This window comes from Pollachius pollachius (assembly GCF_949987615.1).
Source record: "Pollachius pollachius genome assembly, chromosome: 8".
NCBI lineage: Eukaryota > Metazoa > Chordata > Actinopteri > Gadiformes > Gadidae > Pollachius > Pollachius pollachius.
In genome coordinates this window covers 6,232,875-6,255,126 of record NC_136941.1, presented here as the reverse complement: position 1 = coordinate 6,255,126, position 22,252 = coordinate 6,232,875, and the positions used below count along the sequence as shown (strand labels likewise).

At 46.7% G+C, this 22,252-nt stretch overlaps 1 protein-coding gene across 1 annotated transcript in view; it reads left to right on the top strand.

Moving 5' to 3' along the window:
• Positions 1-642: 642 nt before the first annotated feature.
• nphp4 (nephronophthisis 4) overlaps positions 643-22,252 on the top strand; it is a gene marked incomplete at both ends in the record, with an annotated part of 81,323 nt that continues 59,713 nt past the window's right edge. Inside the window, 6 exons of the mRNA XM_079742319.1 lie at positions 643-834; positions 1,253-1,400; positions 3,722-3,774; positions 12,908-13,045; positions 17,301-17,467; positions 19,440-19,631. Coding sequence (XP_079598445.1) covers positions 643-834; positions 1,253-1,400; positions 3,722-3,774; positions 12,908-13,045; positions 17,301-17,467; positions 19,440-19,631 — 890 coding nt within the window. The remainder of the gene's footprint in view (positions 835-1,252; positions 1,401-3,721; positions 3,775-12,907; positions 13,046-17,300; positions 17,468-19,439; positions 19,632-22,252) is intronic.

The window sequence follows — 22,252 nt, the reverse complement described above, 5'->3', positions numbered from 1 at the left end:
CAACACAAAGCAGGCACATAAGTACACCCTCCCTGATTGGCCTGAGTGCAGACACCTGCTCGCAATCAGGTCCAATCCCCCCAGCCAATCCCGTGCGCTCCCAACCTGCCCATACTCCCCCTGCAGGCCAGACATCGCACGTCCCCCCACACCCCTATTATTCATTGTGTCCTCGTATGTCCTCAGAATGACATCTTTCCTCCTCAGTTTTAGTGTCGTACACACACTTCCCCAGCCGGACAGATTGAGCAGTAAATTAATCATGAGATTACAAACGAACAGGGCAGGGTAGCCGGCCAGATCCCAATCACAAGTTCCAGGTTACAGGAATAGTGTATCTTTTCGAAAATACGGAGAAAGCGTAAACGCAACCCAAACAAATTGCCAGGTTGTGTTTCTAAGAATGAATAATACGCGTATAATATCTTTCCTTCCTCAGGGTAGTTTAACATCCAATCAAACCTGAATACTTCCGCAGTTTCTTCACTAGCCACTATAAACCCACCTGTATTATTGAAATCGATGTCGAAGAAACACAGAGGTTTCACTCCTTTTACCGTGTGTTGCAGCCACATCCTGCAACGCTCCTTTTCTCTCTTTCTCCTCCAGCTCACTGCCACCTCCACCTCCAGGGCGGCCTTCATGCACAGCCTGCGCTGGGCCGCCTGGTGCCCCTTCCTGGAGGCCAGCGAGCTGGGTGACGAGCAGGCAGAGACCCAGCTCCCTCTTCTGGGGGGCCCCCAGCCCAACCCCTTCGAGGTCATGGTCTATCGGGCGACCGCGCCCTCCCTGGCGCCGAGCCCGGGTTCAGCTACCGCGCCGGGAGACGCCCAGGTTGAGATGAGGCCGCTACTTTTGGTTGTATTCCGAGGCATACTGTAAAGATGATGGATGATGATGGTGTTTTGTTTTGCTGCGTTTTTTTAACATACAAAATATATCTATTTGATTTTGTCTTTTCGTTGTTTACTGGTGTTAATGGTCTTTAAATGATTCTGTGTGCCTCCCGTTTATATGTGCTCTGGAGCTGTTGCTGCAAATGGAACACAAACATTATGGCTGATGCTGCAGAAGCAAATTTAAAATCCGGACCATTGTCTTGGCTCCAAGTCAACCCCCTTTTGCTCAACACAGTCGACGGGTTGGCACAGCAGCCCCCCGATCAAATGTTTCATAACCCAGAATACCCCCAGAATAAGCCTCAATCTGTCTCTGCAAAATGTCTTTCTGAAATTCTCTTTCCCTTGTTCAGGTCAACGATAAGGCCGACGTGTTACGCTTCCGTCTGTGGTCCCGTTCCGACAGGAAGGTCTCAAGCCCAAAGGTGTCCGTCCGCGACAAGCATCAAGGAGACACGCAAAGGCAGAGAACACTTCCATCGTCTTCCCCGCCCTCTAAAGGTAAATATGATTGAACCCAACGTTGCTCCCTCTTCCCGTCTGTGAAGCCTCGGGCATAAAACGGCCGACTTCTCTATAACGGCTTTCCACAGGAGCCAACAGGCCTCGCTGGCTCAAAAGGATAATTATGCCGGTCCTATATGATATCGATTTCTCTCGGCTTTTTCCCACGTCGTGGACAAGTTCAACAGGACATTGAAGTTCCTATGTGAGTCACAGCGCAACAATCGAAACAGAGACCCAGCCGGAGTTGTGTTTCTTTACTTTGGCGAGCGCTGCAAGGTAAAGAACAAAAATTAATTGATTTCGGTCTGAAGACCACTTAACGGGTTTACCCACAAGCTGTGTGCAAACAGTTGCCGTGGCGTCCCCAGGGCAACAAGTGGAAGATCAACAGCGATCACACCTGGGTACCCACTCTCCCCCACCGGACCCATCCTACCATCTCTTATCTCAAGGGGACCACCTGGTCTCCTCTGGATTTGCATGCTCCGCGATAGGTGCCAGCGGAGGAGAGGAGAGGAGAGGAGAGGAGAGGAGAGGGTAGGGGAGGGTAAAGGGGAAGGCTGAGTGGATAAAACCCTACAGAGGTGACGGGTATTTCACGGTCCCCTTTGGCTCTGCGTCGTGACTCTCTTGGTCACGGGCAGGCTTGAACCTCCCCCCCCCCCCCATCTCACTGTATCTTCGTGGAGCCAGATCCAGAGAAGGGGTCCTTAACGCCTACCCACTCTCCATGCGAAAACGTGCCCTCTTTGGTGCTTGAAAATGTGAATATGAAGCAACACATTCCATGGAACAATCATACTAGAATTTTCTTTTAATTTGTATTTATTTCATGGGCTTTTTTTTGCTTTTTAGTGGCAGCATAGTCTAGAATGACGGCTACAAAGAGAGAGGCGTTGGCGGGTAGAGGATGGGAATGGAACCGGCGCCGCTGCCAGGCTTGTTCCCTACATGGTTCTACCGGCCCCACAGCAAAGCAAAGTCGAGCCTTCGAGCCAAAGCACAGTCCAACCTCTTTGATCAAACGCACAGCGAGGTCCGCGCTCGGAGCTGAAGATGAATGCCGATCACAGTTTGCTTCCCTGACAACCCAGACTGTTGATTTGGGATTCAAAAGATCGCAAACACACTCGGTCCTGTTGACGGTGGGGGTTAGCTTGAGTGTACTCCGGCGGTGCGCTGGGTGATTTCCCTCCTAATGGTTTGCTGTTGAGACCATCTCCTTAAGTCTTGAATGCCGCTGATTAGCGTCCACGTTATTTGCAGGAAAACGGCATTCTGCAGAGGCCCATTAATGGCATTTCAATCAGCGTTAAAGTGCCTCGAAAAAAGTTGGATTTAACAAGTAGCCAGAATGATTGCAGTGCGCTGGCTTATGTGTTGATGTGGAACTGTTATCGTGGATCGTATTCGCTCCGTGTGTTGAATTGCTACGTTAATCTGCACCAGCAACTGCTGCACACTGTTTAGTGAGGGAATGCATAGCTCATAGCTGTTGCAATGATTGCACTATTATGTTAGAATGTTTATCCTAATTACCATATATATATAGTGTATACATAAGGTATGTTTTTTTCAATAGCAACACTAACAATGATACAAATGATTGGGAAAAATGAAATGATGTCCCTTGCGGCAAATGTCTATTCACTGTGTACGCAACAGACGGGTCAGATGAGACAGGGCGGCCCAGTGAGTCTCCAGTCCATAAGGCCCCTACCAGAACATTCTGAATATGTGGCATGAAAACAATAATTCCAGTATCGCAATGGTAACCCGCTAACTGGGCCAGAGGCCCCGCCCTAATCCACACTCCTGACTCACACAGCACACGGCACACGGCAGACATTTGCAACCCAATGCTGGTGTTTCTTTTAGGTATTTGGCAGTTAATTGGATGCACGAGACGGCATCATCCGCACTGCCTCGACACCGCGGGACGTTGTAAGACTGCAAATACAATCGGCGGGAAAGCAATCAGAGAAGGCATAAAGAAAAACCTAAAAACACTAGTGTCTTTCTATACTTTGGTACTCCTGCCAGTCGGTGCCCGCTGGTATTCCCGTTACGCAGCGAGGCAGGCTGGGAAATGAACAGGCCTTCCAGGTATTGGGACTGCTGGGTGCAAATACAACACTTTTATGCAAGGGGTATATCGAGCGGAATTGTTTTGGTTTTAGCTGCGGGGGAAAACTCATCAAGGACGAAAGGAGAGGGGAAGGGGATAGATGAACAGGATTTTCGTTGCAAACTTTTTTTGTCTCTCCCTGGTGTTCATTCATCTTAAGTTGCATTATTTGTTTTTCCCCCTCCAGGTCGAAGGCCCATCCCTCAGTCCGGACCTCCAGAATCACCCCGTGGCCAAGCAGTAAGACATGCTCCCTCCTATCGCAGTGGCAGTACGGTGGTGTTTTCAGAAACACAGACAGCACGGAAAGAAGTACGGCCACAAAACTGTACCAAAACTCCCAGCTGCGGCTCGAAAGGATTAAGACTAAAGCATGGATTAATTCCTTGCATTATTGCGAGCAAAACATTGCCTTGGCGCTATTCCAGGAGTAAAAAGAAAGAGTTCTCTGTAGCCATGGTGAAACCTCAAAGTCTCCAATTAGCCACAGTCTCATAGTCTCAAGGGGCTACTCGGCCTGTTTGAGTTTGAGGTTCCATTCCCCCACCTATTGTCAAGGTGAGGCGAAAGGATTAAAGTATTGCGACATGGCTTCCCCGACTCATGATCGACCACAAAACCCGCGCGGGGAGGGAAAAGATTGCTGCGTCTCGGCTGTAATTTATACTGTACCCTGGCGTGTTGTCGCGGTTGCTCTGGTGATTTGCCCCAATAATTGTTTTTAAAGTGCACTAAAGCATCTGCGACAGGAAGCAGACTTAGCAGTGTTATCATATCAAGCTACTATAGGCAGCCAGTCTGCTGTGTTGGGAGAGTACAGCCGTCAAACGGCATCATTCGATGCACAGCCTTTGCTCTGTGCTCCTGGGCGGTAATAGGGGGGTAGGCTGGCCGGTGCTGGGACCGGCGTCGGGGACCACCGAGGGTGTCAGAACCAAAGAAAGACGCGGGGGCTCGACTCGAACCCCGCTGTCACCGTCCCTCTCCTCCAGTGTGTGTGTGTGTGTGAGTGTTAGCGGTGCCTCCAGCTGTTTGGGAACATCCAGGTGTTGTTGCTGCTGCAGGTGTTTCGATTTGATGTGATTTTATGACACTCACTTTTGCCGGGCGAGTGTGTGTGTGCGTGTGTGTGTGTGTGTGTGTCTGTGTGTGTGTGTGTGTGTGGTTGGGGGGTGGGGGCATAACCCCTATTTGCTTGAATTATTTGTTGGCCTTTATTGGTTTTTATTTATTTCCTGGATGCTCTGATGAAGCGCAGCCTGACTGGGGCTTTGCTGCTCTCCAGACTGGGACTGCTGATGGAGGCTGCCCTTCTCTACCCATCAGCCCACGCACACACACACATGCACAAACCCACGCGTGCACGCACACACGCACGCAGGCAGGCAGGCAGGCAGGCAGGCAGGCAGGCAGGCACACAAACAAACACACACACACACACACACACACACACACACACACACACACACACACACACACACCAATATCCAGTACCAGAGCAGTGTGCGGGGCTGGAGGAGGACTGAGCTGTGTGTTGGGTTGTGTTCCATCCGCAGGCCATTAGCAGGCTGAGTGGGAGTTTATGAGGCTGGGCCCCCCAGCGTTCCAGGGGGCCATGGGGGCCCTAGCCAGCACCAGGCAGCACTTCAGGCTCCTTCCCTAGCCTGGGGTTGGAGCAACAATACATCTTGTTATGTGGTTCATATCGGCGGAAACAATAATAAATAACCACTTTAATTTTTTATTATTGATTTATTTTTATAGATTTATTTTTATGTATAGTGCTTTTTTATTTCTCTTTACATAAAATGTAAAAAAATTACACCATAATCATGGTTGACAAATGTATATTTTAAGATCACATTAAAATGAACAAAAACGTTATTAAAGCATGAAATGAAGCGCTGTAGGTAAAGCTGTAGTTATTATTTGGTTGCAGTCTGAGAAATGGCAGAGCCAGAGAGTGAAATATGCTGTGTGAATACCTTGGAGGTGACAGTGTCTGCCGCTGTATCAGACAATTTCGATTTCAGATCTCTTCCTCGCCCATTTCGGTCCGACCAATCAGGGCATCTCTTGCTTGTGGGAATCCATCTGGCGTGTCAATCACAGGTGTGTAGAAAGTTATAGTGAAAAACAAACTCCATGCCTGAGTAGCATAGACGGAGAGGGGGCAGAGAGGGGGGGCGGGGGTTTGGGGTTGATTAGTTTTGAAGATCTTGTTCTTTGAACAACTCTTGAATCTCAGCACAATAAAGTGGAAGGAACGCTGCTGCCATTTTGCGTAGCTGTGTACCATTAGCACGACCAAAGTTCATCTTGTTTGTTGACAACCGGGTGTATATAAAATTATAGTAACTTCAGCTACGTCCCACTATTCTCAGGGCCCTGCCTAATGTTTGAAACTATGTAAACTTTACCGCCTTATTAATAGTGTTAATAGTTTAGAGTAGGCGTGTTGTACAGATTTAGCATGTCATAAATACAATGATTTATTACTAAAACCAATGCAGTTTGTCTGAATCTAAGAGGAGTGGGTTTCGGCTATGCATGGGGAGGGTATCGAATATAGAGGGATTAGGTTTTCGAATAAAGGTGGATTTATTTGAGAGTACACAGCCACCCACCTGATATTCTTTAGCTGTCCTCCTCACCTCTCTGTCTCCTCTGCTCGTATGAGACAAGAATCCTTGAGGCTTATGGGAAATGCACGGCTTTATTCCGAATGAAGAAACCTTCTCCCCAGTTCTGCACATGTATTGTGAGTACAGTGACAGATCCACACATATGTCTGCGCTGCACAAAGATTTTATTCTGAATTGATGTGCATGCTGTTATGTTGTTTTTCTCTCTCTCACAAGCAAAGTTTGGCTTCACAATTTTTTTTTTTGTCAGTCTTTGGATCAAGAAATGCATTGCGTTATAAAACATTGTATATGCTACAATATATCCTTTTCAGAAATTGGCTTCATTTGAGTCCAAACTTTGGATCCTGCCCCAAACAGAGGCCCTTTAGTTTATTTTGTGCACATTTCTGTCTGAAAACACTCATAGGATCCACCGAAGGACAACTTAAAAGGAAATGAACATGATTTTAGAAAACGTGTGAATCTATGCCATTGAATCTGCTGGATGGCTGCCTATTATGTGGCCATTACCCACCATGGTGATCACTTCACAGAAATACTTTGGCTTTTATAGAGCATTTTGCCTAAGAATTAACTTGAAATGCTTTGACATGATCGGTACAATCAAACAAATCAACAAACACAAGCAATTAAAAAGAAAGTGCATCGCTCAATACCAAAATCAAGACTTTTATGGAACTGAAAGCCTATGGCTGCCTAGTCGACAAATGAAACACAATGACAAAAGGCATAACAGACTGGCCCCTAATAATAATTTTATGCCTCAAGGTACCCAAAGGGTTTTTTCCTTGTAAACAACTTGTTTGGTTTCGGATTTTTACCTAAATAGAAGAGATTTCCATTGTTGTTTTCTAATCTACAAACTGACCTCATAGAACCTTCACAAGGCACATTTTCTTTGTCCTCTCATTGTTTCTACCCATTCCCCCTAACACAAAGTGTAAGCGGGGGAAAACGCTGCTTCTTTAAGGGCATCAGGAGGAGATTTTTGTTGTAAAAAAATAAGCATTCTGGCATCCGATTATGTCCCATCCCGTATGCTCATCAACCACATGAGGACCATCAGAAAACAAACACTCACTGTCCTGGGAATCAGGGACTCGGAGAGATCTGAAAGTAGAGCAAAATTGAAATAAGCAAACTCCCTGCACTCACGTCAGAAGGGCGTGTCTCGTGGTAAAACTCTTTTTACCACGAGATACGCCGATACGCGGATTACGTTGTTACGATAAGACTATGAATGTGTGTGGAGATCAAATAATGCAGCGCAGATGGGGCTATGTCTGCGTACTAGAGGCGGCTAGGAGGGTAAACCGGGGTACCAAATGTGCCATGAGCTGGAGAAATCCCTGTTCTTGTACCTCTGAAAATGGCTGGTCAGGAGCCATCAAATTCAGTGATATAGCATTAATTGTTTTAGCCTGTTTTGGCTGTCTCTAGTAAACCGCTTGCAGTGACCAAATGCCAGTTGAACATGCACTTTCGTACTGGCTATTACTAGAGCTTCTTGTCCCGGAATCTTGTTAGCAGATGAGGACCTCTTCAAATTAGTTCTGTTAAAACTCTTTCCCTCCAGCTGGTACTGTTGTCTTCCTCTGAAACAAAGAAAAACCTCCGTGCTGGCGATGACATGTTTGCCTCTGGTGTAGACACTGCGTGCCTCTACCAAGGTACAGCAGTCTGGCAACAAAGGCCCTGAAAACAGCCCGCTGCCCTTGTTAAGTCAGTGGACGCAATATCGGCTTTGAATTATCGCCTCTGTTTATCGGGCGTTATTTAATTATCGGAACTTCACAGAATACAAACATTCCGTTAGCGTCCGAAAATTGATCGGAGCGAGGTTTATCGTGTTTCCCTCCCTACTGTCCTCGGTTCCATCCGCGTCCCACCTGTCCTCTGTGTGAGCAAGCCCTCGCGAGGCCTCTGTCGGCGCCTTTGGTTCCCTGTGCATAAATTAAGAGTCTCCCGCATCTTCTGAACCCATTCTGGTTGGGTTGGTGCCGGTGTCAAGCGCAGTCCAAAATATTTGTTGAATATTTGTGTGTGTGTGCGTGCGCTGTTGAAAAGACCATGTACGGTGTGTTGAAAACATGGCCGACTCTGTCTATGTGTCTAAAGGCCAAAGAGCAACATGTCAGCTTAGCGCCTGCAACAGAGTGCTTGCCTGGAGTAAATTGGCCCAGGTGGCGTGTGTGTGTGTGTGTGTGTGTCTGTCATGTTTGCTTCCAACAAACATGACAGACACACACTCATACACAGACCCCCACGCAGACGGATGCTCTTTGGTTCCTCCATTCCTCCTTCCTTTTAACCCGTCACTCTTTGTTCTTTCCGTCGTCGGTCTTCACACGCAATTATCGCTCTCTGTCGCGCCCACGTCGGTCAACACCTGCCCACACACACTACACCCCCCCCCCCCCCCCCCCCCCCCCCACACACACACCACCGACTCAGTCGCGCAGAAGAGTAGCGAGGTGGGGAGAAATTGTCATATTTTCTATCCATCCATCATTCCTTTTTTGATTTTCTAAAGTACTGTATGTTCAGCGCCGTGTGTTGGCACTCTGGGAACATGCTGTCGATATGAATATGACGTGTGTGTGTTTGTGTGTGTGTAGGTGTGTGTGTGTGTGTGTGTGTCGGAGTGAGGCAACCTACCCACCCATGTGACAGGGTGTGTCTTAAAACTAGCGCTAGCCAGGATGCATGCAGCAAAGTTTGCACCAATGACACATCGTCATTGATGGGAAGGAAGAATATTCTCCCCGTGGGTATGGAGGATAACGTCCGGAACTGTAAGGTTGAACTGTTGAACCAATTCAATGTCACTGTGATAACGTTGAATAGGACGTATTCATCTGGAAGGCCATCTTGGTTCTGAGCCCATTCAGGTCCATAGACATATATACAATGACGCCGCAATGACTACCTTGACTGGTGAGGCTAAGCCTGGCCTGTAAACAAATATAAGGTGCACTGAGGTTATCTCCTCCTTCCTCTCTACTCAGCATCTGCTCTTCAACCTCCTCCTCTCCTCACCTTCTCCTCTCCGTCTCTTCCTCTCTCTCACCTCACCCATTCCTCCTCAAGCTTCATCTCCTCCTACCGTTTATGTCTCCTCCTTCCTTTCTACTCAGCCTCTCCTCTTCAACTTCCTCCCCTCCTCTTCCTCTCTCAACTCACCCACTCCTCCTCCAACTTTTCTGACTTCTTCACTGCTCCTCTCATCCGTCTTCATCTCCTCCCCCGCTCCCCGTCTCCCACGTTCTGTTTCTCACACACTGTGAGATGCATGACGTTCCTCACTGTGTGACAACCATTTACATGTGCACACACGCATACACATAGACATACACACACACACGTACCGAACACTTCATCCTCACTGTGAGACATATGATGTGCTTTAAGCGATCTCTCACACAGACACACACACACACACACACACACACACACATACACTTTCTCACACAGACAAAACATGCATATGATCCGCGAGTTGAGTCACGGCAGGCCGTGAAAGAGAGGGTGTGAAACACACCAAGAAACAATCTGCTTGTGATGATTAAACCTCAACACACACACACACACACACACACACACACACACACACACACACACACACACACACACACTAGGAGAGCGAGGCAATTAGTAGTGATGAAGCCACCGTTGCCAAATATCTTAAATCAGCATGTTTTACCCCGGCGTGCGTAACAATGAGCACGATGGCCAAGCACGTCATCTGTTCAGGGCGCCCGCTCCGTCTCCACCCAGCGCTGGAATACACCTTCTCCACATGATCCCACGCCTGGGTCGAATGCGATCCTGGACGCAAATCACAGCGTTGAGCTCACCTGAACCCACCTGACCTATTTGTCACGGATACTAGTCATTACTATTTCTTTGCGGGATATTATATTAATCGATTTATTTAATTTTTTTGAAAAAAGACAATAAAGTCACACTCAAATAAGACAATAATCCTCCCCCCTTGATACAGAAAATACTCTCCTAAGCAATAGTGTAAGGTGTCAATCGAAGATAAAAAACACTATGTTTTGTCAGTACATTCATATGTGTAACGGATACTAGAATGATATCTGCAGTAGACTGCATAGTTTGCCAGTAGCGTTGGATTTCAGGCAATGAGCTAAATCTGTCTCTGGATTAACGTTGATAAGTCATTAGCAGACACCTTCATCCACAGCGATTTACAAGCGAGGCTGAGGAACAATCAACGCAATGCACCGCATCCAAAATGTTTAGCAAAAGCAACTGAAGCCTGTGCAGAGTAGCCATAGGGACCCGGAGACAGGGCTGGTCATTGCTCTGTTGGTACTTTTAGCATTTTCTTTAAGATATTCTGTGGAGATATACTTCTGGTATACATTAGGGATGTTCCAAAAAAATGGATGATTGATTTTTAACACCCCACGCATTTAAGAATAATTATATATGAGAGAGCCAGAGAGAAATGCTTTTAAAATGACTTGTAAACCCGCATTCTGTTTACTTGGTTGGACTTTATTGCTGTTGTTGCTATATGTTTGACGTTCAACCAATTCAGCTCTGGCAATCCAATCGTCTAAGAACCGACGCACACACCTGACAGCTTGTTTTTCTTTTTAAGTGTACTCCTCGCTCTTTGACAGGAAATAAACAACAGGGTTAATAAAGGGTGAGCAATTTATCAGAGAGGTTTCAACATGTCCGAGACTTCGTTTTTATTTATTGTTTTCCCTGCCACTTTGGTGACACACACTTTGAGGACATCACGACGTAAGATAATACATTCTGTCTCGAAAGGCCAGGATCTGCGTCGGACTGATTGACAGGAGCCTCATCCAATCAAGACGTCCCGCCCACATCCCTCGGTGAAACGAGGTCTTTCCTAGCGACGTTTACCTTATTTCTCGTGGGGCCCGCTCGACCCAATAGCCTGTCAAAGGGTCGGATTTGTTACAGATTCGTCTCATTTGAATGATTTGACGTTGAGCAAAAATTCACAGCTGCAGTGCGCTGACTGTCGCGGTTACACAACCAAGGTACAGCTTTGAACATCGGCTTGGCTGCCTTGTGCATGGGTTCTCCCCCAAAGGAACGCAGTCATGGCGCTGAGCCACCATGCTTCGTTCCAGCAACACCATGTAACTAACAGTCCAGAATAAGGCTGTTGCCACGCAGGACGTTCTCCTTAACATTTCTAAAACGGTTCGCGCCCACTGCTAAGTGAGTGGGGGTGCGACCACGTGTACGACAGATCTAACGGGAGCCCCGGAGGACATCTAACCGCATCTACTTTGCCGGGGCCAGGCGTTTGTGTGGATGTCAGAGGAAACAGGGCTTGCCTCTGATTGCATGCAGCTTTGAAAGTTTACAATTCTTTAGTTATTTTCAAAGTCATTAAAGTTATTTTGCCTGTGAATGAAGTTGTTATTTCACCTTTTGCAAATCCGGCCGTCCAATAAACCTTCAGCTGTGAAAAGATGAGTAGCAGCTAAGGGAAAATAAAATCAGGTTGGCTGTTTGGTGTCGTTGACGTCAAAAAGCAATTCAATGCCGAACATATCAGCTGAATGGTCGATACAGATACACTTAAATTTAGACTAAACGGATTAAGATGAAGAAAGTTCCAGCGTTTTCTGAAAGAAACTGCTCCTCAATATGTCTTTTTCTTTTTCTTATCCCTTGCCTTCTTCAAAACAAAAGTTCAGAGCGTTATTATGTGAATTTCAACTTAAATCAACTACCGTCGCTCTGAGCACCCAGAGCGACGGAACTTGACTTGTTTAAAGCCAGAATGTTTAGACTCCACTGTTTTTTAATAATTGTTCTTGTGGGGAGTAGAGATTTGTGCATGTTACGCAATAGCAGACTCATTACAATTAAACCTGCTCACAAATCCTGGGCCAATATTTCTCTTCTGTTGCTAATCCAGAGGGCAAATTAGGGGGGAGATAGAAAGAGGAGAAGAGAGGGTAGGGAGATGGAGAGGGAGATTGGGAAAGAGTTGGGAAGAAAGGGAAATGGAGAGAGGGAAAGTGGGCAAGAGAAGAGAGAGAAAAAGGAGGGAGAGCGAAAGGGTAGGGGGGAGAGAGGGAAAGATAAGAGGGGAAAGAAATATGGGGAGAGAGGGTTAGAGAGCTGGAGACAGGGAGGGGGAATGAGATGGAGAGAGGAGGAAGGGAAAGAGATGGGGAGAGAGGAAAGAGAAGCAATGGGGAGAGAGGAAAGGGAAGAGGGGATAGAGATGGGGAGAGATGGAAAGAGTGGGGGGACAGGGAGAGCGAGAGAGAGCAAGAGCGACAGAAGGAAAGAGGGCGAGAAAGGGAGAAAGAGCAAACAAAACACTTGGATCTGGGCCTGAAGGGTAAATCAGGGGGTGGAATGAGAAACAGGGAGAGAAAAGGGGAGGTGATGCCGCTCTGGGTGGATGTCAAGGTAAACCGCGACATCAAATCCCCGAGGGGGGGCTCCACATTCATACAACACTGTCGCTTTCAGGAGCCGCGCATTCAGTGGGCTGCTGTTATTAACACTTTGCTATTTGCTTTGTCTCTATCTCTCGTTTTTTCACTCTCTATCTCTCTCTCTCTGTCTCCCTGTCTGTCTTTGTCTCTGTCTCTTCCTCTCTCTCTCTCTCTGTCTCCCTCACTCTCTCACACTGTCTCTCTGTCTTTGTCTCTGTCTCTCTTTCTCTCTCTCTCTCTCTCTCTCTCCAGCTCTCTCTGTCTCAGCTGGCAGCCGCCTCACCCCGCCCGACCGACAGCCGCTCCGCCGCCGCGTTGCCGTGGCAACAGTCGTTTCCCTCGCCGCTCGATCCTTCCCTGTTGGCATCGGCCCACCAGCTGTCACATGCCGTAAGATTCCGCCCCCGTACCACTCTTTCTTGCTCGCTCGCTCTCTCTCTCTCTCTCTCTGTCTCTCTCTCTATCCCTCGCAGTTCATCTTTCTCGCTCTCACTCCATCTATATCCCTCTCTCCTCCTCTTTATCTTTCCCTCTCTCAACCCATCGCTCTCTCTTTCTTGCGCTCTCTAACTCTTATATTGGCACGTAAAACACGCCTGCACACACGCATGAATATTACACGCAATAGATTGGACAACAGACAGAAGGGTATGCACATCGAATTAAGGAGAAACACACACACCGAGTGCATCCAAGCATCAGGGTTTCACAGTCCATTCACCTTTTGATCTCTCACACACAAACCCACCCCCCGTCCCCGTCCCCTAAGAGAGAGTCGTGAGAGAACTCCAGTCCCTGCTTTTGTCTTGCGGAGACGGTGGGAGGTAGAGGAGCCAAACCTTTTCATCTTTATAATCAAAAGAAACATCAGTCTGACTTTGCTTTTCCAATCTCTGTACAAAAGCTCCCAGGTTATATAATGCTGCAGCCCTGCGCCTGCACCCTCTGGTAACACATGTCTAATCAGCCTGGGCTGACGGAGCCTTATTGACAGTTGACAGGTTAAAAAGCAACCCCTTCAAACCACCTCACCCCCGCCATTACTTCCCACACAAGCGCACATACACACGCACACACACATGCATACATGTGCATGCACAAACACACACACACATGCACATCTTACGCACACACATGCACATGTACACACACAAACACACACACACACACAGACAAACACACTGAAAATAATTGATGAAACCCAGATTCTGGGCCTTGTACACAAAGTGATTCACACAGAGCCAGTCTGCTTCACTTCACAGACTTGTACGTCCTAGAGTTGTCTAGCAGACAGTTTGAGAGACATTTGGCGCTTGTCTTTATTTAAACTGCTAAACTTGCTAAACCTGAAGGTTGTTAAACTCGTGATGGAATTATTTGAATATTTTGGATATAACAACAAACCCACATATTACTCTCTTGGGGTTTGTAATGATATCGAGGACACTGATGAAGGCTATACGTGTGAAATAGGCCATGTATCCAGGGCGTATGTGTCTTGATGGAATAAAACACGTATACCTTAAGCGGTTAAACCGAGTAAGAATATGTTAAGATATGCGATTGAGGTAATATCATGGTAATCAACGTCTAACACTTTTCTTCTGCTCGCTTCCAAGAGGCAGATTAGATGAAGTGTACTTGTAGGAGCTGAGGGGATAATAGAAGTTAACCAGAAAGTCAGCAAACATATGCAGATATCTTCGACGATGAATAATTAGCACAGAAAGAAAATAACAGCTCCTTGCACTTGTCTGTGTTGGCTAGGGAGGAAGAAACAACAAAGACATTCGACTTTCGGGTTGCTTTATCCAAATCACAGAGGGTTCATTCATACATATATCTCTCTCTCGAAGAGGAGGAGAAAATGATGAAGAGGTCCACTTGAGGGATTGAGAGAAAGTTTAACCTCATGTGACAGGTTTTTGGGGGTTTTCACTTTCTACGTTAGCACAAGAGCTAAAAGGGGTGATATTATGCCACCAGGTGTGAGTGTGATCAGCCATTACAAGCCGTTTGAGAATCTGCCTTTTTTTGCCAGTGTTTTTTAATGACATCACAAGTGGGCGTGTCCACCTAGATGTATGACAGATAGATGAGCAACCTTTGCTACAGTCCACTGGGTAGGCTGGTAGACTGAGCTATTCAACATATATCTAGGTGGACATGCCCACTTGTGATTTTCAAACGGCTTGTAATAGCTAATCAATCTCACACCTGGTGGCATAATATCACCCTTTTAACCACATGCCACAGTTTTCTTTATTTCTTCAAGGCTTTTCTCGCTCTTTTTCTCTGTCTACACAAGCACAAGAGCTTGAGTCCAGATGCCTTGGGTCTTTAAGGCTCCCATCGCGGATCCAATCACACACAAGTTGTCTTCACGTTTTAATTTCTCTTTTGACGGATGACTTTCACTCGCTGAATCGCTTTCTGTGAATAATGTGTCGATTGAGTGCAGTGCTTTCATTCTACCGCAGGATGAGAGCTGCGCATTTTATGACCTCACAACTTTGACCATGTACAAATATGTTAGCACGTGCAAAAATGAGTGCGCTATTTTGTGGTTTGTGAGAAAATCCTATTGAACTAATCGGGAATTACAGTGAGCCTGTGTGCACAGAGGAAGTCTTGTCGGCCAACTCTATCACATTTCCATTCAGCCTCACCCACTTTAGCTGGAAAAAAGAAGATCCAATCTATTCTCGGATCACAAAATAGAAAAAAGAAGAATCTGTACCAAAAACCTGAAAAAAGAGTCTTTGATAAAATATTCATTCATCTGTTTTCTTCTCACATCGAAAAAGAAACCCGCTCACAACATTGCCGGTTGCTCACATTTGACATTTCGCAATTGGTAGATGACATCACACAAAGACACACAGGAACTGCTGACGCGTTATGCCACCATCAGGGCCCCCGCCTTGCCTGGTTACCGTACCACGGGGTGGCGAGGCTGCCAACGCGTGATGCATAGCGGGGCGGAGGTCGTGCTTGGGGCTCGTATTCGATCATCATCATTGGCTCCTTCGGTTTTTTACAGAGTTCTTATCAGTCCCTCCAGAAAAACGCGATTATGCGATCGCATAATTCATCGCATAATCAGCCAAAGTCTGCATATTCATGCGGGGGGCGCATTTTTTCAAATATGCCGCACTTTCAACGCATAAATTGCCGGTTTCCACGCAAAATATGCGGGGCTTGCATGATTTCATAATCCCCGTATTTTCGTTGCAAAACAGTCACATATATCTTAGCAGAAAGTTGAAAAATGGTGCGTTTACTTCACACAATAGCAGCCATTTCCCCCTGTTGCCATGGGAACGTTATGAAGTGACATAATTACGCGACGTGAACGTCATCGAAAAGCTGCATTTTTCGCAAGTTCCCGCAGTTTTCGCAAGTTCAATTTCATCCCATAAAATTGCATAAAAATGCCACATATTTCATCACAATTTTTAAGAAAACGTACCGCATAATTAAGGATTTTTGGCCGCAACAATCACAAGAAAACGCTGCCTTTTTCTGGAGGGACTGTCTTATAATGCAAAGCAATCCACCGTCTTCAGTGATAGGTTTGCAGGCAGTAGTGGAACCACGCATCACAGCTCAGACACGCACCTGTCAGGGAAACAAAAAGGTATTGACCGGACTAGACTTTCTTTGCGAGGTCCGTAATCACCAGGTTGAATAGTGCCATTGCATCACTGAACATATATCCTATATTAGTGAGCTAATAACGTTGTGAGCCAATTAGTGAGGCAAAAGCTAGCAGAAAAACAACCCTATTTGCCACTACATAATGACAATTTAATCAGCTATACGAAGTAATGAATGTCACAAACGAGAATGTCATAAATCCTATACGCCTAATAGTCGATTTACATATAAACTGGGAATGCTCCACACTGCATCTCCTCTTCAAACCAATTTGGTTCCGGGCTAGTGACCGCCACAGCTGTAGGTCAACAGCTGCTTTCCGACAGACCCTGAGTTAATGGCGTCCCGCCGCTTCTTTCTGGCTCCCTCAAAGGCTGCGGTCGTAGCTGAAAAACCCGACCAATCGTGTGTACCTCACCTCTGACCGATAACCAAGCTAGGGATGGCCATGTGACGGCCGGTGAACATGCCGGTTGTGAGACACTCACTCCTCGTCTCCTAATGCGGTCAGTGGAGAAGAAGGGCGGGAAGGAGCTAATGACCATGTGAGTGGTGTGAGCGTTGACCAGCTCTTGCTCGGAGGCGCTTTCACTTTTCGCTTTAGTTTGAGGTGTATCCCTTTGTCATTACATGGGAATCCAAAGGAGAGAAAATAGGTATTTGGGAGCCCTATTCTCCACCCTGGTGAAGGATACCAGCCCAAAAGAGATGAATGACCCCCAAAATATTGTTTTAGGATTAACTTAAAATACGCAAACCTAAATGTACTAATATTATATTTGTGTTTAGGATTTGGTATTACCTGTGGCCTTTTACTCTTTAATTTGATTCTGGAAAATAAAAGTGTCCACGACGTTGTTATTTACCCTAAACTTCCCAAAACTTCCAACCGTTTTACAGACTGTGTTGTTCACTGTGTCCCGGGCGCATACTAACGTTTCCGTGTGGCTGACTCAGTAATCCCTTCTCGTTCCCATGGCTACAGGGCGGCCCAGCTGCCTGCTCTATGGCCCATCTGGAGACAGATCTCCGGCGGGATGGAGAGGATGCTGCATCGCCCATGGCGATCCAGGATGGAGACCCCCTCCTCCAAGAGCTGCCCTTCACCCCGCTGCACGCGCCCGTCCTCACCCTGGAGACGTACCGGCCGAGGTGCGAGACCCCGACCCGGCCCCCAGCGCTAGCCTATTAGCCAGGGCTGACAGAGGAATCTCCCACTTTAAAGCTGTATTTTATCCATTCTTTCATAGTAACATAGGCACATTAAACCCAGTTTGAAAGTTTTCTTATTCATGAGTTTGTGGCCTGCTCCAGGCGAATGAATGGAAGGTAAATAATTGAATTGCCTCACATTAAAAACAGCTATTGTGGCAGGTAGCAGATGTATTTGATGGTGAGTTGAAGTGGATATTAAGCGAAATTTGTATTTAAAGAGCCTTTAAGTACTTAAGCCAGTGACTTGGATTCCAGAAGTTGCTCTCCATCAGTGAATTCTTGGTAGTGTATCACTAGACATCCGTTCAGATAGTTCGGCCTCAAGCTGTCTCCCAGTGTTCGCAATGCGCGATACACTGGCAATTACAGCCGATGTTGTTGCTGTTCACTCATCCGTGACAAAAAGACCCCTCTGTTGAATCCAGCAGTTTTGTAAATGTGCGTTTTCCGCACTTGTCTTCTTTTGTTGAGGGCTTTTACGGCGGTCCGAGACAGTGTTCAGCCTGTTGTTACCACAGTGTTCATTGTAAGGCTGTAGGTGAAGCCATCGATTGGCTCGCTAATTGGCAGACTGTGTAGTGGCTAGCATAGCAGTGGGATCAATAGCTAGTATAATTGAGCTCCCAGCCCAACTGAGTAGCCTGCTTTGAGTCTGCTCTTGATGGCCATTTTGAGGGTTGATCCTCACTTTGTCTAGACTTGGCAGGATACGGTCTTCCGTGATGCGTCTGAGCGATTACCCCCCTCTAGCTCATACAGCTCACTCCGCCGTCGCATTTCACCAAAGCCTGAAATGCACTTCTACAGCAAGAGATAAGGTTTGTTGAGGGAGAAAGCTAAATAAAAATAAAATCTGGTTTAATTGTCTGAGACCGCTCTGCTCAGTCACCCAGAACATTTATTTTTATATATCCTTTTTTTTGTGTGGAATGACCTACTTAATTGCCGAACTTTAATTCAAGTTTTGTTGCTTATCTTGATGAAGATCTTTTTGAACTTAAAATGACGGCCAGGACATTAATCCAGCTCTGCTGTATAAAGATAGAACTTGAAGTGAGAGGGAAAAGTGTGAAATTGACAAAGCTGTGACAGAAGACAACTGATAGTGTCTGATCTGCTGTCGCCGCATTAAAGGTCCCAACTCAGACCGGTCTAGGAAGGTCCTGAGATGTATGCTAATAAAATAAGCCACCTAATGTACCCAGCTGGCCAATGGTTACCTTGACATTTATAACATTGGGGCGGCTAGCCTAGCCTGTTTGCTAACTGTCAGCGTTTCTTGTTGAACTGAACCCCATGATTATGTTGATTACAAATGCAAACATTATCGCTCATTTTCTTTACGTTATTTTAAGCCACCCATCTGTGCATTGCTCTTATCGTCCCCCAAAATAACTGGCGTGGGGATGAAGGCTATAAGTTATGGCTGTAACTATGCATTCTGGGAAACAGGTGGCCACTATGATTAGATTTAACTTTCAATTATGCAGAAAAACCCTGAGGGAGCAATTTGGCATCCGCTCTCTCCCTCATTAACATTTTTTATCTAGCGCCTAGATAAAGCTAAAGATACGGCCGTGCTATACGTAAACAGTTCTCCAGTTGTTCAGGAAAACACTCCTTAGGAGAGGGAGGAGGGGAAAATATTGAAGTAAAATTAAAAAATTGGTGTTCATATTCGTCTCCAATCCGAAAAGTTCTGGGTTCAAAGCCCATTCGAACAACCGGATACCTTAACCCCTGTCTACCTGGGATTCAACTCACTTTAGAAAAACGTGGCTCCTAAATTGAAAATTGACAAAAAAGGTCACGGGGGTTATTCCTGTAGAACGTGATCTGTCAAGGCCTCCGTTGATCCACCGCCTCCGCTCCCACGGTCAATACACCCTGTCCTGTCGTTCCGCTCCAGTTCCCGTCCGGTCGGCTCCAGGAGCTCCCTGGCCCACCTCTACTCCGCTGGCTTCCCGGACGTCCTGGACCGTCATGGGCGGCCCGCCCTGGTCCTGGACCCCGCGGACCCCGTGCACTACGACCCCGGACGTGAGGAGGCGGACCCCCTGCGGGGCCACCTGCTGGTGTTTCAGTTCCTGGCGTTCTCCAGGTGGGTGAGGCACACGAGCAAAAAACGACACAACAAAAATAATCTGCTGGTAATGGGGTCTGGGAATCGCTCATCAATTTACCTAGAAAGTCAAATCAGGAGCCAGGTTGTTTCGCTGGTATTGATGGAGAAATGTACAATGTGGAAGTCATAGTGCCTGTATAGCTTCGAATAGTAGAGCATGGAGTTTACAATGCCAGGGTTCAGGGGTTCGATTCCCGCTGGGGCGTCCAGTGATAAGAATGTGTATACTGACTTGTGCAGAATGCTTTGGAGGAAAGCCTCCGTCAGATAGTTTAGAGGAATACAAGCCCTGGCGGTTGTTCCAACCCTTTTTTCCTTTTGTCTCCTGTTAGGTCACTGTGAAATAGTTTTGGACGGGTGTCTTCTTAAAATGGAGTGAGGCATTCTTGGCCTATGTGTTGTTATTCAATATACTGTAAACAAAATGTGTTATTCATCAACATAATGAAATCTTGGCACATATGCTGCTTTCCCCGGCCTCGCAGTAATTTGGCAATAGATTTTTGACTGCTTTCAACAAGGTAACATGATGCAGAGGAATCTGCTCGGCAACGGTTCCAAGGACACTGCGCCTCATTTTGTGCAGTATATATATAATATACAGCAAGGTGATTTATGGACTGAATATAGATTCGCTTTTCATTTTCCTTTTTTGCTTTACGCTTCTTCGATACGTTGCCAAGAACCCTGATGAAATCGCCCCTGCACTTCAACGCCTCATCAACAAATCTTGATTTGCACGTGACGCCAACATCTCGTGCCCGCGGATTTCCAACGCAAGTCAAACTCGGGCCCCCGGCCCTGTCACACACATAAAATATCCCAGTAGCTACCCGCGTCCCTGTCGCCGACGCTTGAAGTCGACAACCCCCTACTCATCACCCCCCCTGCCAACACCGGCTCCAAGCCAGGGTGGGCCTGCCTCATCCTCACACAGTGAGGCGGTGGTGGTGGGGTGGTGGGCCTCTTTGTGTTCCCTCTATCTTGTTGTCAGCAGCTGTCAACAGTTTGATAAAGCCACCTCACATCTGTCATGTTCAACACCACACAACGCCCCTGCCGCGACACCTCAGGTAGACGTGCGCTCGCAAAAAGTCGCTCTCCCTCTTTGGTGCCGCGTTTCCGATCGAAGTTGAAGCCGAGGCTTTTCAAAGTAAGAGTTTGCGTGCGGTTCTTCGTAAACTTTTTCGGAAATGATTTGTTCAGTAAGGGCAATATGTTTGTAATCATATTCCGAATGATATGAATGGGATTATTAATCACAATTATCCAGAAGGTGTGCGCAAAGTAATCCAAAATGACAAATGTCAATCCTGATCTAGCGATATAATCAAACGTTGTAATATAATTATTTTTCTCTCCGTTTGTCACACACCCTGATCAGACTAATGAAGATAATGGCTAATTTGTGCAGAGCAAAAATGATTCCACTCAATTTGTGTCTCTCACAGATTAGCCTCATCCGTGTTATCAACAGTTATCAACAACGCGTCGGGAAACGCCCATGCTGCGATAACGTAGTGGCCCTGAAGTAAGGCCACCGCTTATCTGAGAGGAGTGTCTACGCCTCACTGAACCCCAAAGTAGTGGATCAATGATGCTCAACCGACATCTTTCGCTTGCTTTCAACAGCGCAAATGACCCATTGCCGTTCCGCTTTCCACTAACCGAGAGGCCTCTTTGTGGAAAGCCTCAATGGAATGAGTGAGCTTGAAGGGCTGGGTCAGCCCAGAGTGCGTGACATTCAGAGCCGTCAAGACCTCCGCACACATACCGTTTGGCACCCTTTTTCAGTAAGGGGCTTTAGGGGCTCACCATAGCAATGGAGGTGGGTTATGGCGGGGTTAGTGACGGCTGCGATCATGTTCGATGGATGGTTGTATCGTGGTGATGAGTCGTTGTTCATGACTGTGGTCATGTTCTCTAGGTTTCCACCCAAGGTCTCTCTGTGTTACTCATCAATGGCCACCTTCGGCATCCCTGCTTTTAATTGTGCCATGCGCTTGTGGAATCCAGGTTTTCCTGTTATATGTTGTGTGTTTGAATTGTCATGCTGGTTGTCTTTGCTCTTGTCTTTGCTCTCTTGCAAAGTACATGTGTAACCTCAATGGTTAAATTCCTCATACCCAATACTACAAATACTAAAATACAATTGAATAAAAACCTACGGGTACTGACCTTAAGAACGAGAGCTCACAGTTACAACCGATTAAATCTTGTGTGCTATGCATATGCTCCGGGCCTTACCCTTGGAGACTGAGATGAGGAGTTCACTCATAGGGCAAGGGGCTCAAAGCAAAGGGGGGGCCTTTCAAAGTGCAGATCCCAGGGTGCCCTGTTTTTTAAACAGATTCAGATGTCTTCTGTGATCTTCAACAAAGTGATTTTAAGTGACACTGACACTAAAATAATACCATTGTTCCGAATGAACTGGTGTAAAATCCTATGCCTTCCGCCAACCAGTTTGGGAGCGCTCCACTCTGCTCTGAACTCAAGTCTGTTGTTTTTGTGCTTTGACTCTTCGTGCAAAAGGTGACGACATTGCCAATGTGTACAGATCTGTTGGCTGCTTACGGTTTATGGTTAAGCTTCTGTGA